General features: G+C 37.2%; 1 protein-coding gene across 1 annotated transcript in view; it reads left to right on the top strand.

The window, feature by feature from the left end:
- The window catches only part of MDN1 (midasin AAA ATPase 1), a gene marked incomplete at both ends in the record, with an annotated part of 84,617 nt that overhangs the window by 11,578 nt on the left and 57,267 nt on the right, over positions 1-15,772 (top strand). The window contains 16 exons of the mRNA XM_029085850.1: positions 18-211; positions 1,295-1,376; positions 2,089-2,184; positions 3,509-3,621; positions 4,156-4,304; positions 4,410-4,470; positions 5,020-5,231; positions 7,116-7,219; positions 8,237-8,381; positions 9,773-9,869; positions 11,407-11,520; positions 12,182-12,329; positions 12,503-12,613; positions 13,450-13,601; positions 14,066-14,244; positions 14,595-14,803. Coding sequence (XP_028941683.1) covers positions 18-211; positions 1,295-1,376; positions 2,089-2,184; positions 3,509-3,621; positions 4,156-4,304; positions 4,410-4,470; positions 5,020-5,231; positions 7,116-7,219; positions 8,237-8,381; positions 9,773-9,869; positions 11,407-11,520; positions 12,182-12,329; positions 12,503-12,613; positions 13,450-13,601; positions 14,066-14,244; positions 14,595-14,803 — 2,166 coding nt within the window. The remainder of the gene's footprint in view (positions 1-17; positions 212-1,294; positions 1,377-2,088; positions 2,185-3,508; positions 3,622-4,155; positions 4,305-4,409; positions 4,471-5,019; positions 5,232-7,115; positions 7,220-8,236; positions 8,382-9,772; positions 9,870-11,406; positions 11,521-12,181; positions 12,330-12,502; positions 12,614-13,449; positions 13,602-14,065; positions 14,245-14,594; positions 14,804-15,772) is intronic.

Here is a 15,772-nt window from a genome sequence, read left to right as displayed (position 1 = left end):
TCTTCTCTTTTTTTCAGGTTCTTCAAAGGCGATACCCCAACCTTGCTCTTGTAACTGATCACTTGCTAGACATTTACATTGACCTTACAGGAGACAAATATCAGGCATCAGAAAACAGTGCTTCTGGCTCCAGGCACATACCAGAAGATACATCAGAATCAAGATCAGAAAATAAGAGACCGAATCTGGAAGGACGAGAACTATCTTTAAGGTTGTATTTTCTTATATGTGTATTAGAAGGAAATTTAGTTAGTTAGCTGCAGAGATAGAAGGGTTTATCTTTGTTATTTTTCTTAATTTTCTTTAATAATGATAAAAGTTTGAATAATATAACTGGAATTTCATAAAAAGTGGAAAATATTTTTAATTTAAAAATAATGATTAATATATCTTTTTTTAAAAAAATCTCAATCTGAATTATTTAATACTTCCTTTTTGCTATACTTTTTTGAGGAAAAAGTGTAGGTTTTTTGTATGTGTTACTGAGTTGGTATCAAGCCATATGAGTTACTTCTCAATTCATTTTAACACAAAATATGACTTCTAGTTAAGAACTGTTGGCTGAAATGGACTGTATAATGTTCTCACAATAGCTAGTAGATAATATTTTCAGCAATTGTATATATTTGCTTATCTAGATAATTCTGTACTAGACACTCACAGCATTCTTACAGATGACCGAAAATAACCAGATTTGTAGTGTAGTATTAATTTCAGAATTTTTATGATGAAATGCAGCTTGATGTTCAATTATTTCTTCGTCTCATACCAAAAGTCAGTTCTACTTGTGGAACTTCTGTAAGTGGTAGTGCTTTGTGAATTAGTCAGTAGTTAGTCAGATTTGGGTAGTACCTAATATTTTTGTGAAGCATAAGAATGCCACTAATTTTGAAACAGCAGTTGTTTTTCTAGAATTAGATGTTTCCTTTTCTTACCTTTGAGAAGATTCTATTGTTGATAAGGAATCAGTATCTTGAAAAAATAGTTTTATACCTTTCTGGATGAAAAGCTTGCTACTTTTTTTTTTTTTCAATTTCATAATTACTTTATAGTTTAATGGAGTGTATATTATCTATTTCTAAGCAATGTATCTGAAAGCAACACTGCTGGTCTTTAAGTGTTCAGCTACTCTTTAGAATTAACATCCTATTTATATGTGTCTTCCCGTGTACAACTTAAACAACAACTAAAAGTGCGGTTGCCAGAAGATGACATAATGACCTAAGCTGAACATGAAAGAAGGTACTGTGCATTCTGTCTGGATTGTACCAAATCTTTTCATTTTTCTTTTTAGAGACTTACTGAATTGGTGCAGCAGGATTGCTTACAACTTTGACAGTAATTCTTCAGCCACAGCAATGAATATTTTTCAGGAGGTGCGGTAAGACTTGATCCAGAAATTGCTTACTCAGATTCTAGCATTGTCTCACAAAGCTTGAAATACTCTGTTTGGGAATGTGAGATGGGAATTTCTGTTTAGTTTTATCTGAAGCAATTGGGCTGTAGTTGGAATGTTTATGATCTGTCTATTGAAAGCTTTCCTTCACACTAGGAGAATTATTTGCAGTAACATGCTGAAAGGCAATCCAAACTTACTGTTGTCATACAAACGGCATGCTCTAACATAATTTTAACTGATATGAGCTGGGATTGCATATGACTGAGAGTAAAAGTTTTAAGATCTTTCTTTTCTCTTGTAATATGAGACTTCCTTGCTACTTTCCTATGCATCAATTTACATTCCAGGTTTGGAATTTTTCAGGTGTGCATCAGTCAGAGGTAGTTTTAAGACATGAGATCTTACAGTGTTGCTTCCTTCTCCGTTTTGGTCCATTAATGTAAAAATAGCTTCTGTGACTGGTCATTGGAAATTCTTTACTTTCAGTAGAAACTTGCTACACTACAGAACTTAAAAGTTCTTATTACATCTTTTTGTACTCCATTATTTGACTCAATCTGTGGACAATGAAATCATTTTACTGACCGTGACTGGATTGGATTCAAGCTCATAGAAACTAAGAAGGTGCTTGTCAGCTCATATCATACCAAATTTGTATTGAAGAAGTTGGTTTGTTTTCCCCTTGACAGGCACTTGACTGTTTCACAGCTATGCTGTCCAACCAAGGGAGCAGACAGAAAATGGCCAAAGTTATTGGAAGTAAACTAAACATTTCCAAGAAAAAGGTATGTTGAGCTATAATTATGTTTATTGGTAATAATATTCTATAACTTGCAATTTTACTAGTGATTAGTTTAAATGTGTTCTGCTATTTTTCTTAAGAAATATGCCCATCTCTCTGTCCTGAATGCTTTTTTTGCTGTCTGTACTATACTGGAATCTGTTTTTCTCCTGTTTCATTTTCATCTGTGTTTTTTAACTGAAAAAAAAAAAAAAAAAAAAAAGTTTCCAGGCAGATTGCAAATGGCCTTATCAAGCAAAAGAAGGATCGCACAGCCGGAACAGCACAGTTACCTAAGCACATGATGCTGCTAGATTCCCATAGTACTAAAGAATGTATTTTTTCTTTGGTGCTTACAGTGAACTTTAATCACTTAAACAAAGACATCAGAGAGAAACATAATCTTGTTACACAGAATCACAGAATGTCAGGGTTTGGAAGGGACCTCGAAAGATCATCTAGTCCAATCCCCCTGCTGGAGCAGGAACACCTAGTTGAGATTACACAGGAAGGTATCCAGGTGGGTTTTGAATGTCTCCAGAGAAGGAGACTCCACAACCTCTCTGGGCAGCCTGTTCCAGTGCTCCGTCACCCTCACTGTAAAGAAGTTTTTTCTCAAGTTTAAGTGGAACCTCCTGTGTTCCAGCTCACACCTATTGCCCCTGCAATCATTGATTCTAAAAGCATGTTCCTCTAGAGGCTAGTAACTCTATGTAATAGCATGTGATATAAATGGCTGAGTTAAACTAAATCATTATTTTGTCAGCTATTTCTGACTATGGAGGTTTGATTGCAAAGAAAATTTCCTCCTTTGTGAGTTTAAGATGGAAAAACTTGCCAGCTGGGTGGACAAATGGATCCCTGAAACTTCTATGGATTTTTCTGTTTGTCCTTCTTCCTTTGCATTATTTCAGTACTAGAATGTATTATGCTCTGCAAAATATGTCAAAATATCCTTATTTACACAGAGGTATTCACCAATTTATTTATTTATTTTGAGGGAAGTTGTTTGTTTATTATTAGTTAAGATAACTGTTCCCAAGTTCAAGTTTATGTAGTTGAACTACCATGGAAGTAGATGAAGTAGAAATGTAATGGCATAGACCTGCTACGAGGTGGTTTTATGGAAAGTTGTTGTTTGTACAGACGATAACACTTCTGAGATCCTTCAGTGTTTTAGATGATGAGTATGTAAAACCTGAAAAATATAAAATCTTGCCATGAAAATTTAACTTGCTGCAAAGTAATACTGGTAGCACAGCATGGGCGTTCTTAGCGTGATGTTGGAGGCAACACTGGTATTGGAAATGTGGATGCTTTCTTCACAGGTTGAGTTCTTTTGTGAACTCTATAAACCAGAAATTCTAATACGGGAACAAGAAGTCTCAGTTGGAAGAGTGCATCTCATGAAGAAACAAACCCACACTCTCACTGTGCAAAGGTAGAAGAATATCTTGTACTTTCTGTATGAATCAAAATATTTTGTGGTGGAATACAATAGATTGGAAGTTACAGGATTAAAAAAAAATGTGAATTGGATATTCTCACTCTAGTTAAAGGAATGTGATCTGAGCTTTACCTTGTATGTCTTTAAGGCTGTCTGCATCATACTTCTGGCAGGCAAAGCATGGAGATTTCCAACTTCTTTTGAACTAGAGTTTCTTCAAAGCAGTGTGGATCTGCAGCTGTCATAAGATTTTGATGAACCTATCTTTGTAAAGGGAGATTTTTGGAGTATGTTGCTCTAACTCTACTGGCCAGGAAGTTCTTTAGAAACCCTGAATTTCTAGGTTGTATCTTGAGAAAATAAGTATCTTATAGGGTTATCTTGGAAGAAAATTTTTCCAAACCTCTATTTTTAATTAAAAAAAATAAAATAAAATCCTAAATTCAGACACTTCTCTAAAGAAATCATAAAGGTAAAATTGAAATGAGATAAATCCTGGTTTGAGTTACTTCCTTTGGTTTTTTTCAGAGCAAAACAAACCTTTGCTGCCACACGGCCATCTGCAGTATTGATTGAGCAGCTTGCAGTTTGTGTGGTCAAAGGAGAGCCTGTGCTTTTGGTTGGTGAAACAGGAACTGGCAAAACCTCAACTGTTCAGTACCTTGCTCATATTACAGGTAAATAAAATGTGAAGACTTTAACTTAGATGAAGATGATTTTTAAAATAATGGACAAACAAAAAAAACCTCACAAGCTGATGGTCTTTCTGTATCTGTTTCAAGGACACCGTTTGAGGGTTATCAACATGAACCAACAAAGTGACACGGCAGATCTCTTGGGGGGGTGAGTCACTGCTTTCTGTTTTGTCTGTTCTGCATAACAAATTGAGAGTATCAGAACAAGCTTCTAATGCAAAGTATAGTTGTGTTGTCAAATAATGGTTTTTAGACACCTCTGTTTTCTAGTACCATAAATGACTTAAGAAACATGTTTGGATGCAGCAATCTTGTTGGTCTTGCTGAAGAACAGAGGCAGTTTCACTCAATTGTGTACACATTTGTATGCAGTTAAGCCATTTAAAAGCGCAACTCAGTATCTCTTTAAAAATGTTTAGTCTGTTCAATATAAATACAATATAATATTCACTGGACATACTGATTGGTAGTAGTAAAAATCTTTTACTTATCAGGGTGATCATGTCTTTATAGCATTGTCTCATAAGGTGGATTTAAATATCTGCAATATTATTTCACTCGTTAGTTGAGTAAAAAAACCTATGGAAACCAGGGTTCCTTCGTGCACAATACTGTTGTTTCAGTAACTGTTTTTGTTAGTTCACAGATGTTGGTTCCTGTGTCACAAATACATAACTACTCTTTTGCTTCTCTCCAGTTACAAGCCTGTTGATAACAAGCTGATCTGGCTACCTCTGCGAGAGTCTTTTGAAGAACTCTTCTCTCAGACGTTTTCTAGAAAGAAAAACCAGACATTCTTGGGACACATTCAGACCTGTTACAGGCAGAAACGTTGGCATGATCTACTAAAACTAATGCAGCATATTCATAAATCTGCTATTAATAAGGAAGCAAAAGAAAATGCATCTGGTGAGAATTCAGACTGATCAAACATATATCATTAGTGGTGAACTACTGCAGAGAGTAGATATAGTGATTAATTTTTTGTTTGTTGATTTTTGGGTTTTGTGTTGGTTGGGTTTTTGTTTGTTTTGCTTTTTTTTCCATCTGTCTTTATTGCTTTCTTCTTCTGATTTTGAAAAATGCAATCTCTGTCTACAACAAGACATTTAAAATACTGTTAGAATTTTTTTTCTTTTACTGTTGTTAGATATGTCTTTACAGTGAAGTTGACTTGTCTGCCCTATGGTGCCCTCGACATCTGATCTCCACTCAGCGCTTACTTGTTTGCTGTGTTGGTGAGCAGTCCTGATTTTTTGTGTGACAGTCTTCCAAATTAATGCATTCATACTTTTTCAGTCCTGGAACCTCGTTAGGTCCCATAAATAAAACAAAGCATTAAACATTTTAAAAACAAAGCAAAACAGCAACAGAAAAACCCCCAAGCACAAAGTAATAGCTCTCTTAGGGCAGTAGTGACTTTAAAAGCTTTCTAAGATCTTGCTGATGACTTTGGTTTTACTGTTAACAATTATGACTTGCCAAGTTCTTTACCTTGTTTCATTGTGGTTTTGTCTCTATTTTTCTTGCTTTGTACTTCACAACCCATTTGTGACTGAGGCAGTATTGATACTTTGCTTTGCATGGAGTGGTTTCTGGTTCTAGACCTTCTGAACAAGTGAAGTTGTAGCTTTCATTCAGTATTGGCCAAGTAAACTTAATGATGAACCTTGTCTCCCCTCTTCTTTTAACTGGTTCTTCTGAATATATGGATATTAAAATAAATGCCCACAAATGTAAAAAAAAGATGAGATTTTAAAGACCTCTTGTTGAAAGTAGCAACAATCCTAATATAAAGACAAGCTGAAATCTGTAATTTGCAAAGCTAGCAATTTACTTAATGATGCTATATATAGCATCATAGAATGGTTTGGGTTGGAAAGGACCTTTAAAAGTAATCTAGTCCAAACTGCCTGCAATGAGCAGGGACACCTTCAACTAGATCAGGTTGTTCAGAGCCCTGTCCAGTCTGAGCTTGAATGTTTCCAGGGATGGGGCATCTACCACCTCTCTGGGCAACCTGTCCCAGTGTTTCTTCCTTCTCTCTAGTCTAAATCTACCCTGTTTTAGTTTAAAGTCATTACCACTTGTCCTGTTACTACAGGCCCTGCTAAAAAGTTGGTCCCCCTCTTTCTTACAGGCCCCCTTTAAGTATTGAAAGGCTGCAATAAGGTCTCCCCAGAGCCTTCTCTTCTGCAGGCTGAACAACCCCAACTCTCTCAGCCTTTCTTCATAGGAGAGGTGTTCCACCCCTCTGTTAAATTTTTGTGGCTCTCCTCTGGATCTGCTCCATCAGGTCCATGTCTTTCTTGTACTGAGAATACACCTCAGGCTGTGACTTTAAACAAATAACTGAAATAATTGCAATAGTAAATAATGTCATAACTGATAAGCAACAGTGTTTTTACTGTTACTGAAGTGTTCATTGTTAATCTGTTCTGTCATAAGTTTTGTAAATTTGGATTTACTTTTCTGAGATGCATTTGTTTGTCTCTGGGAATTGGAGGGGAGAACCAAGTGCAGCATGAGTATTTGTTCCTAAGCCTAGGACATGCTGGAGTGAATAGCACATTAGCTGTCAATATGTCAATAGTGTTCAGCTAAATTAAAAAAAAACACCAGCAAAACTTTTTTTTTTAATTCATGAGATGTCATCTGTAGAACTTGAACGTTTTCATTGTTCAGCCAAGCTTACTTCTTGTATCTGTGCTTGAAACAGCTTGATTAAAATACTGTTGTTAAACATTGTTCTCTTGTTCTGATGGTACAAATTTAAATTTGTTTTGCTTACAGGCTCACCACTGAAGGAAAAGTGGGAGGCATTTGGTCTGAAACTGAATCATGCTCATCAACAGATGAAGATGACAGAAAATGCTCTTCTCTTTGCATTTGTTGAGGTATTTAGAGATTTGCATTTTGATACTAGGAAGAATAAGGAGGAGCATTTAGAAGACTTTGCAATCAGTACTATATAAATAACTTCCTGGCAAGAATCTTGCTGTGAAGTAAAACTTGTGCTATGATAACTCTGTGGAATGAAGTGTGCTACTGCAAGGAGGCGGTGGTTAGATGGGGGATGGGATGGGAGAGTGTTTTGTGGTAACACGTTAGTTCAGTGCTGTATAGTAGGAATTAGGACTGGTATGATAAGAGTAGCAGCAGTATGTCATATCTTTTCAAGTGTATGAGATGAGAAAAAAACTTCTTGACCAGTCTCCAGTAGAACATGCTCCTGCCTGGGGATTCCTGTGAAGGATTTAATATTAAGAATCTGTGCTGTTTATCTGGAAATGATTTTTTCAGTGTTTCAAACTCGTAGTATAATATTCTAATGACATTAAGTGTGATGAGGGGAAACTGATGGCTTGTGCTTATTTGTTCCTTGTCATGCTGTTAGTCTGAATATGTGCTCTCAAATTTTATGTGAAGTTTGTAAAATGTTGACCAGTCCTCTTTCTAACAAATGACTGTATAAGTACTCGAATGACCTCTGACTTAAGTATAGTTTTAATTAATATGTTATAGTTCCCTGAGGAACATAGTATTGCTTATGTCATTGTTTGGATGTCTTCAGATTAACTGACTTTATTCTCATAGTGGTGTCAGTGAAGTTTATGCACCACAGTGATGGATATCACTGACAGGCAGCATTGCACAAATAAGAGCTTAATTCTGTTATATCTGAGCCAATCTAAATGGTAGGCGATAATGGCAGTAACTGTCTGACTTGTGTGACATGAAGAATAATTGCTCTTATTGAGGGAGAGCAGGAAAACTGATATTGCTGTAAAAGGTCTAGAATTGCCATTTGTCTAATCAACCCATAGACTGCAAAGCGAGTGTTTCAAGCATACAGATGTTTGGTTGATTTATCACTGCTGTTGACATGATGAACAAATTTATCTTATTTTTAGGGTACACTGGCACAAGCAGTTAAAAAAGGAGAGTGGATTTTATTGGATGAGATTAACTTGGCTGCAGCAGAGACTTTAGAGTGCCTGAGTGGTTTATTGGAAGGATCATCTGGGTCACTGGTATTACTAGACAGAGGAGACACAGGTACTATTTTTGTGCTTGCTTATACAATATCTTATCCAGTTAGTTGAATTCCATATCCTATATGACTCAAAATAAGTTGAGAACACTTACTGCTAAAATGAATGTGTTCAGAATAGAATGTGTTCTTCCTAGACTTCATACTTGTATGCAAAGAGTGTGAGTTTTAACTCACTGTGGCTCAAGAGATTTCAACTTGCAGAAATTGTAGCTTTTGCCTCTTTGGATTCTACAACAAGCAGATCTCTCTGGTGCCCTTAGTAAGCATTGCTGTCTCTAAAGACTATTCAAGGAGTGTCATTTTTTTAATAAAGTTGAAGTAGCTTGATGTTAACAAGGGCATGGGATATGAGATTTAGCTGCTACTGTACTGCCTTTCACTGATCTTGAGAATGTATTTGTTCCCCAGCTAGAAATATGTGGACAAAGCCTTTGATTTTTCTGAGTCCGTCTTATGGGTTGACCCCAGCCAGCAGCTTAAGGACCCGTACACCTGCTCACTCAGTCCTTCCACCCCACCACCAGCAGAACTGGGGAGAGAACAGAAAGAGCAAAAGCAAGAAACATGTGAAACAAATGATGCAAAGGCAGTCACTAACCAGCTCCCACAAGCAGACCAAAAGTCCAGCCAATCTCTAAGCAACAGCCACCTTGGAAGAAAAAAAATCGCTACTCCCTTCTTCCTTTACCCCAGTTCTTATTGCTGAGCATGAAGTTATATAGTATGGAATATCACTTTGGCCAGTTTGGGTCAGCTGTCCCAACAGTGTCCTCTCCCAACTTTTTGCTCATCCCCAGCTAAGTCACTAGGGGAGTGGGAGGTCAGAGTGGGGAAAAAAAGAGAAAGCCTTGATGCTGTGCCAGCACAATTCAGCAATAGCCAAAACATTGGTGTGTTCTTCACAGCAGCCCCTGTAGTGCTGTTGAGAAAATTAACTCCATCCCAGCCAGACCCAGTACAGATCTAAAGGTGAAAAAAATGCAATTTCTGAATATTGTTTTCTGGAGCTACAGGTAGAGACAAATCTTGTATGAGCTTCCTAGGCTGGGTTTTCTTTCTGGCTGAGGGAAGCAGTGGCCAACATTCTGAAAGATACCAAAGGAGTTCCAAGTTTGGGGTTTATCTAATCTTTGAGATATTTTCGGTTAAAACATCCTGTTGCACACAAATAAAAGTCAGAGTTCCACTTGCCTGTGGCTGTTGTAAAGATGCAGAGATACTTCTGATAAAATTACATGGGGTTATGCTCTGAAAACTTTTCACCTTGGCATATTAAGAAAATGTAATAGTGCAGTAATAGAAAACTGGCTTAGAGGAATTATACCTCATTTAACGTAATAAATATCCTGGATGTAGCATTAACCTCGCGTCTCTTATTTATGTCTTCCTTTAGAGCCTCTTGTCCGTCACCCTGATTTTCGCTTGTTTGCATGCATGAATCCAGCTACAGATGTTGGGAAGAGAAATCTTCCTCCAGGAATAAGAAACAGGTAGGAAGGAGATCATGATTCAGTGACAAAATACTTAGTCCTTTTCAGAGTTTAAGTAGCTTCATAAGTTGACCCAGTGAAAAAGAATGCCTTATTTGAAGCCTGAGGATCTAAGTCTGAACTCTAACTTCCTGTGAGAGGTGCTTTCCACATCATGGTGAAAGTTTTTCATGAAATAGCATCAGGAAAATACTTCTGTAGAGTTCCTGAGCATGAGCAAATGGTCTATCAGTAGTGTAGAGTGTTGTCATGGGTGGCAGGGGAATGATCATTCTTTACAATTAAGCTATCGGTGCCTGGGAATGCTACCGCAGCAGTTTATATTCCTGATGAGTATAATAAAGACAAGTACTTTGGGTCTGTTTAGCAGCCTTTCTCTTGATAACTCATAAGTGTTGATGGTCCTTGCAAAAAGTTGTATATCCAGCCTTGTTCACTCAGAAGGAAGGTGGTTTGCTTGGTGGAGCAGATGTCTGATGTGTGATCTTCAAGCATTTAAGCTGTGTCCAGGAAATGGGAGTTGTGACAAATCCATTCTTCCTGCATGCAAAGATTATCTGCTTGTTTTTGATGCAATTTCCCTCATGAATGCCAAAATTTGCATGTTGTCCCTTGTCAGACTCATAGATGCTGTGCAAAACTGTGGAGATACTCTTACTCTATGTAACTAGTCATTAGTGGCAAAGTAAGATTTTGTTGCTATTGGCTCTCCTGGCTTAGTAGTGAGAGGAAAGAGAGTGTAATACAAAAGAAAGGAGACTTCAGCTTGTTAAATTTAAATGAACTTCTTTTTGTGTTTGTCAAAAATATCCACCCCTCTGAAGTTAATGATATCGCTTAGTTGTATTGGGTTTGCTGTGGTGTGTCCTGAGCTGTTACTTGCAGTTGTAATGCATGGTATGGAAGGGTTGCAGACTCATACTCAACACCTGATGCAAATAGACTGGACTGACTAACTGTTAGAAAATATATTCACTAACTAGAGCTGCCAGTGTAGTGTACTAAATGTGAAACACTGAGGTATTTAAAGATACTCAGAACTTCACTGGGTACATGTTTTGCTGACAACTTTCCTTTGCTTATTGTCAAGTATTCTCATCTTATTGCTGAACTTGATATTGTAAAAGTAGAAAACAACCTGGATATGCCAGTCATAACAAAGTTACAATGGGTGATATCTCATGTCTACTTCTTAAAACAGAGATCATTAGAGAGTCCACTTTGAAAAGTGCTCCTGCTGTGTCACTGCTCCAGTGTTCAGACCTATTTCAAATTGTTTTCAATTTTAATTTAAAAACATAGTCTCATAGTTCTTTTTCAGTCTACTAAGTTAAAATAATTCGGGAAAATAGCTTAAAAATAAGGTATTACTTATACTTTCTTTTTGATTACTCTGGTTCTTGAGTCTATAGGTAGGTTGACAAGTCAGTATTCTGCTGCTTAAACAATTTTAAAGATTATATACCATGAGAATCACTTATAACATTTTTTCTTTAATATGGTCAAATGTCTAAATGGAATGATTTGATTCTTATAGGTTTACTGAACTTTATGTAGAAGAATTGAGAAATGAAGGAGACTTGCAAGTTCTTATCATGGATTATCTGAGAGGCTTGAATGTGAACAAAAGTACAGTACAAGGAATTGTGAAGTAAGTTGGTTGTAATATCTTTAAATCCTTGATGGAATAAGTCACAAAAATAAAGTATGTTAACTGTAGTCTGTGGTTCGACTGCCTTGGGCAACCCTGTAATGCTCCCTGCACAGCAGTTTGCATAGCTGTAGGAAACGGAAGAGGGTAGACATCCATCCTCTTAATTCTGAAAGTTTCTGTTCTTGTGGGGAGGAGATTTACTTTTTCTTATCAGAATTGCTTTTTTGGTGGCACCAGTTAAAAAGCACTGTTGTTGCAGTTGTCTTCCCCATCTGAGAGACTAAAATAGTTTGTTTCTGTAGATCATACCAATGAAAGTCTTGCATGTTTATTAAGTTACCTTTCTTTCCCCTAGTGTAAGGTGTATTATCTCACTGCATTAACCTGAAAAACCATTACATGTTTAGAATACTTTTGAGTTAATAGTCATTCTCTGCATTTCAAGCTTTCTCAAAAATGCAGTTCTAAAATATTCTGCCGCTTTGCTTCACTGACTATCCAGATGGCAGAGTTTGGCATGGCTTTCCTAACCTGGAGCCTTTCTGAAAAAGTGACAGTGAGAGACAAGCTTAAGTGTTCATACTTTGATTCCTTAGAGCAATGGTTTGATCAGTAACAGCACTATGTAACTGGAACTGGTTTCACTCTGTTTTTACAGCTTTTATTTATCTGTGAGAAAGGAAGCAGAAGCAAAGCTGGTGGATGGAACTGGCCACAGACCTCACTATAGTCTCCGTACACTTTGCAGGGCATTGAGATTTGCAGCGTCCAATCCATGTAGCAGCATACCACGCTCACTGTATGAGGTGATTACCTATGCTGGGATTTGTTTCAGTGCATATTCACTACAGAGACTGTTTGGGTAAAGGATAATCCTCTCTCCTAAGTGCAGTATTGAACAGAAATGACTCTTTAACCTCTATATTTTTTTTCCCTAATGATTTTTCATTTTATCACTGAAAATAACTCTTCTTCTTAGGCCTTCTGTTTGAGTTTCCTGACGCAGCTTGACAGAGATTCTCATCCAGTAGTTCAAAAACTAATTTGCCAACATATAGTCTCTGGCAACATCAAAAGTCTTCTCAAGCAGGTAGGTAACTAAGCCTATATAGAGCTGTTTAGTATGCAGAGTAGAATTTATTTTGAGTTGCCTTCTCTCCCTTTTTCCTCTACATTTCCTTCTCACAGTCCTGTTTTTCATGTTACAAAGATAAGAACCAAAAAAAAAAAAAGTAATACTGTTTCTTCATAATTTTTTAATTGTGCCCATATGTTAGCTAGTTTATTTGTTAATTTGAAAGAATATGGAAGTCTTGAATAATTACAGCATTGTGGAGTGTGGGCAACTTAATACAGTGACTCCAATTGTAAAGCTTTCACAGATTTTTAAGGAGCTTTCACGGGCTTTTTATTTTTAGACTCTGAATGCAGAACATACGGATATGCAGCAAACATCTGTGCTTTGTCTCTAATAGGAAAGGAAGAATCTCACTAGTGCTGGGAGCCCAGCATGAGTTTGCATGGGTGACGGGGCAGGTGGGATGGGGAAACCAGTTGTAAGAGAGAGGTATTTGTTTCAGAATAAAACCCTTCATATTAGAAAATATGTATGAATATAGAAAGATCAAAGCCAATTTCCTGCTTGGAAGTGTACTTCAAAATTCAGTGCTAGGACTCTTGAGACATTTTTATCTTCATGATACTGGCAAAGATTCCTGCTTCATGACCTTGAAATAATCTGGTCAGGCTTTTCCTGTAATTTGCATTCTGTGACAAGGGGATGGTGCTTACTTGCAGGTGGACTCAGGGTTTAATTTAAAATGACTTCTTAGAGTGTCACTTACTGCAGTGGTGTAACAGTAGTTGTCTTCATTAGCAAATTGAAACTCATTTGTATAATCTGTTATTTCTGACATTTCTCCTTAGCAAATACCAAAACCCCAAGGAGGGAGATTTGTACTTATAGAAGGGTACTGGATTTCAGCTGGGGATAAAGAACCTGCTGTAGATGAGACTTACGTACTAACCCCTTCAGTTAAGCTTAATCTAAAAGACATTGCCAGAGTTGTGTCTGCAGGGTAAGTCTATTTCAACTTTTCCATTAAAAAACCTAAGTTAAAGATGTTTATATGGACCTTGAGTGGTGCCTGTCTAGCTTTTATTATAGTTTGGCATAAGTAATGTCCATTTTCCTTCTACTTTACAGTTAACTTTTCGTAATACAGTGACTTGAATTTATACATGTATTTATTGTCTCCTTAAACCATCCTACTGCCATACCTAATTTTATTTAAATGATAACCTAGAAATTTGCAGTTAGAATAACCTGCTTATTTCACACTGCCATGGGTAACAGGTATCACTTAGGGGTAAAGTTAATGATGTTCTCCTGTTAGTGTGTGGTCTTGGGAACTCCAAGTGAGTTAATTAGTGATATTTTGGTAGTATAGATCTGTGAAAATTTCAAATAATGTTGGTATCTTGTATATGAGAAAGATTAAGACTCGTGCTTCCAAACCACTATTTTGGTTATCTCTTTTAGGACGCATCCAGTATTGATTCAAGGAGAGACTTCTGTGGGTAAAACCAGTTTAATTCGCTGGTTGGCTGCTGCTACTGGGAATCATTGTGTGAGGATTAACAATCATGAGCATACGGACATGCAGGAATATATTGGCTGTTACTCATCGGACACCTCTGGGAAGTTGGTGTTTAGGGAAGGTGAGTGGGCATTTATATTTGCTCCAAATTCCTGTCCCATTTCACTGCTTTTTTTCTTTTCTGCTTAACTTGTCTGTTTTATTACAACGGAGAGATGACTTGTCATAAAGTTAGTAGTTGCTTATTAATGACAATCACCTACATGAATTTCAGTGAATTCTTAAGAGTTCATGTTTGTCTCATCATACTTATCTTATTTGACATAAAGAAAATAATTCAACTATTGTTTCCGTCTCTGGATTAGCATTTATACTGAGTGAAAACTGTTTGCTAATAAGTATCTGAATGCCTGCTTCTGTAAGATTCAGTTTGTTAGATATTGAACTAGAATTTTTTACGTTCACTCCAAGGTGTTCTCATAGATGCAATGAGAAAGGGTTACTGGATTGTTCTGGATGAACTGAATTTGGCTCCCACTGATGTTCTGGAGGCTCTCAACCGTTTGTTGGATGATAACAGGGAGCTGTTCATTACCGAGACCCAGGAAGTTGTCAAAGCTCACCCTCGCTTCATGCTGTTTGCCACGCAGAATCCTCCAGGGCTCTATGGTGGCAGAAAGGTCTGTATAGTCTCTTCCTTAGAGTAGCTACAGCTCTAGGGAATCAATCTCTGTTGTACACAGAAGTGTAACATGAAACCTTTCTGATGCATAAGACAGAACTAACATGAAATTCTCAAGAGGTAGAGATGAGGTGGCTGTGGACTAACTTTCAGTACAGACGGGTTCTGTTTAGGTTATTGCTTGTTTTGCAGATACCAAATTTCTAATTCATTTTGAGTAGTTGATATTTAAGTGCTTTCCTGAACTGGAGTTCATGTGTATTATTTTTGACTTAGCATTTCTTGCTCACTGGAGAAGAGATTTGATCTAGGCTATTGATGCCCATTTTGTGCTGGTTTTGGCTGCAGTGGTTAATTTTCTTCATAGTGACCTGTACTGTACTATGTTTTGGATTTGTGCTGAAAACTATGTTGATAACACAGAGATGTTTTCATTTTTGCTGAGCAGTGCTTACACAGTGTCAAGGCCTTTTCTGCTTCTCACACGGCCTCATGAGCGAGTTGCCTGGGGCTGCACAAGAAGCTGGGGGGGACACAACTGAGGCAGCTGATCAAAGAGATATCCCATACCATATGATGTCATGCTCAGCAATAAAAACTAAGAATGAAGGGGGGGAAACATTTGGTGTTTATTTCCTCAAATAATCACTGTGCATGATGAAACTCTGACTTCCTGGAAATGGCTGAACACCCTCCTGCTGATGGGAAGTAGTGGATGAATTCCTAATTTTGATTTGTTTGTGTGTGCAGCTTTTGCTTTGCCTGTGAAACCGTATTTATCTCAACCCATGAGTTTTCTCACTTTTACCCTTCAGATTCTCTCCCCTATTCCACTGCAGGGGAGTGAGTGAGGTGCTTAGCTACCTACCATGCTTAAAACACATCACATTTTAAAGCTCTTGTCCTCATCCAGGCTGTCTTTTATGCTTGCTTTCAATGTTTATGCGTATGTGCTGATTTCTGTGCT

The sequence above is a fragment of the Antrostomus carolinensis genome, unplaced genomic scaffold (genome assembly GCF_000700745.2).
Source record: "Antrostomus carolinensis isolate BGI_N321 unplaced genomic scaffold, ASM70074v2 scaffold1547, whole genome shotgun sequence".
Taxonomy (NCBI): Eukaryota; Metazoa; Chordata; class Aves; order Caprimulgiformes; family Caprimulgidae; genus Antrostomus; species Antrostomus carolinensis.
This window is presented reverse-complemented; position numbering and strand designations above follow the sequence as displayed.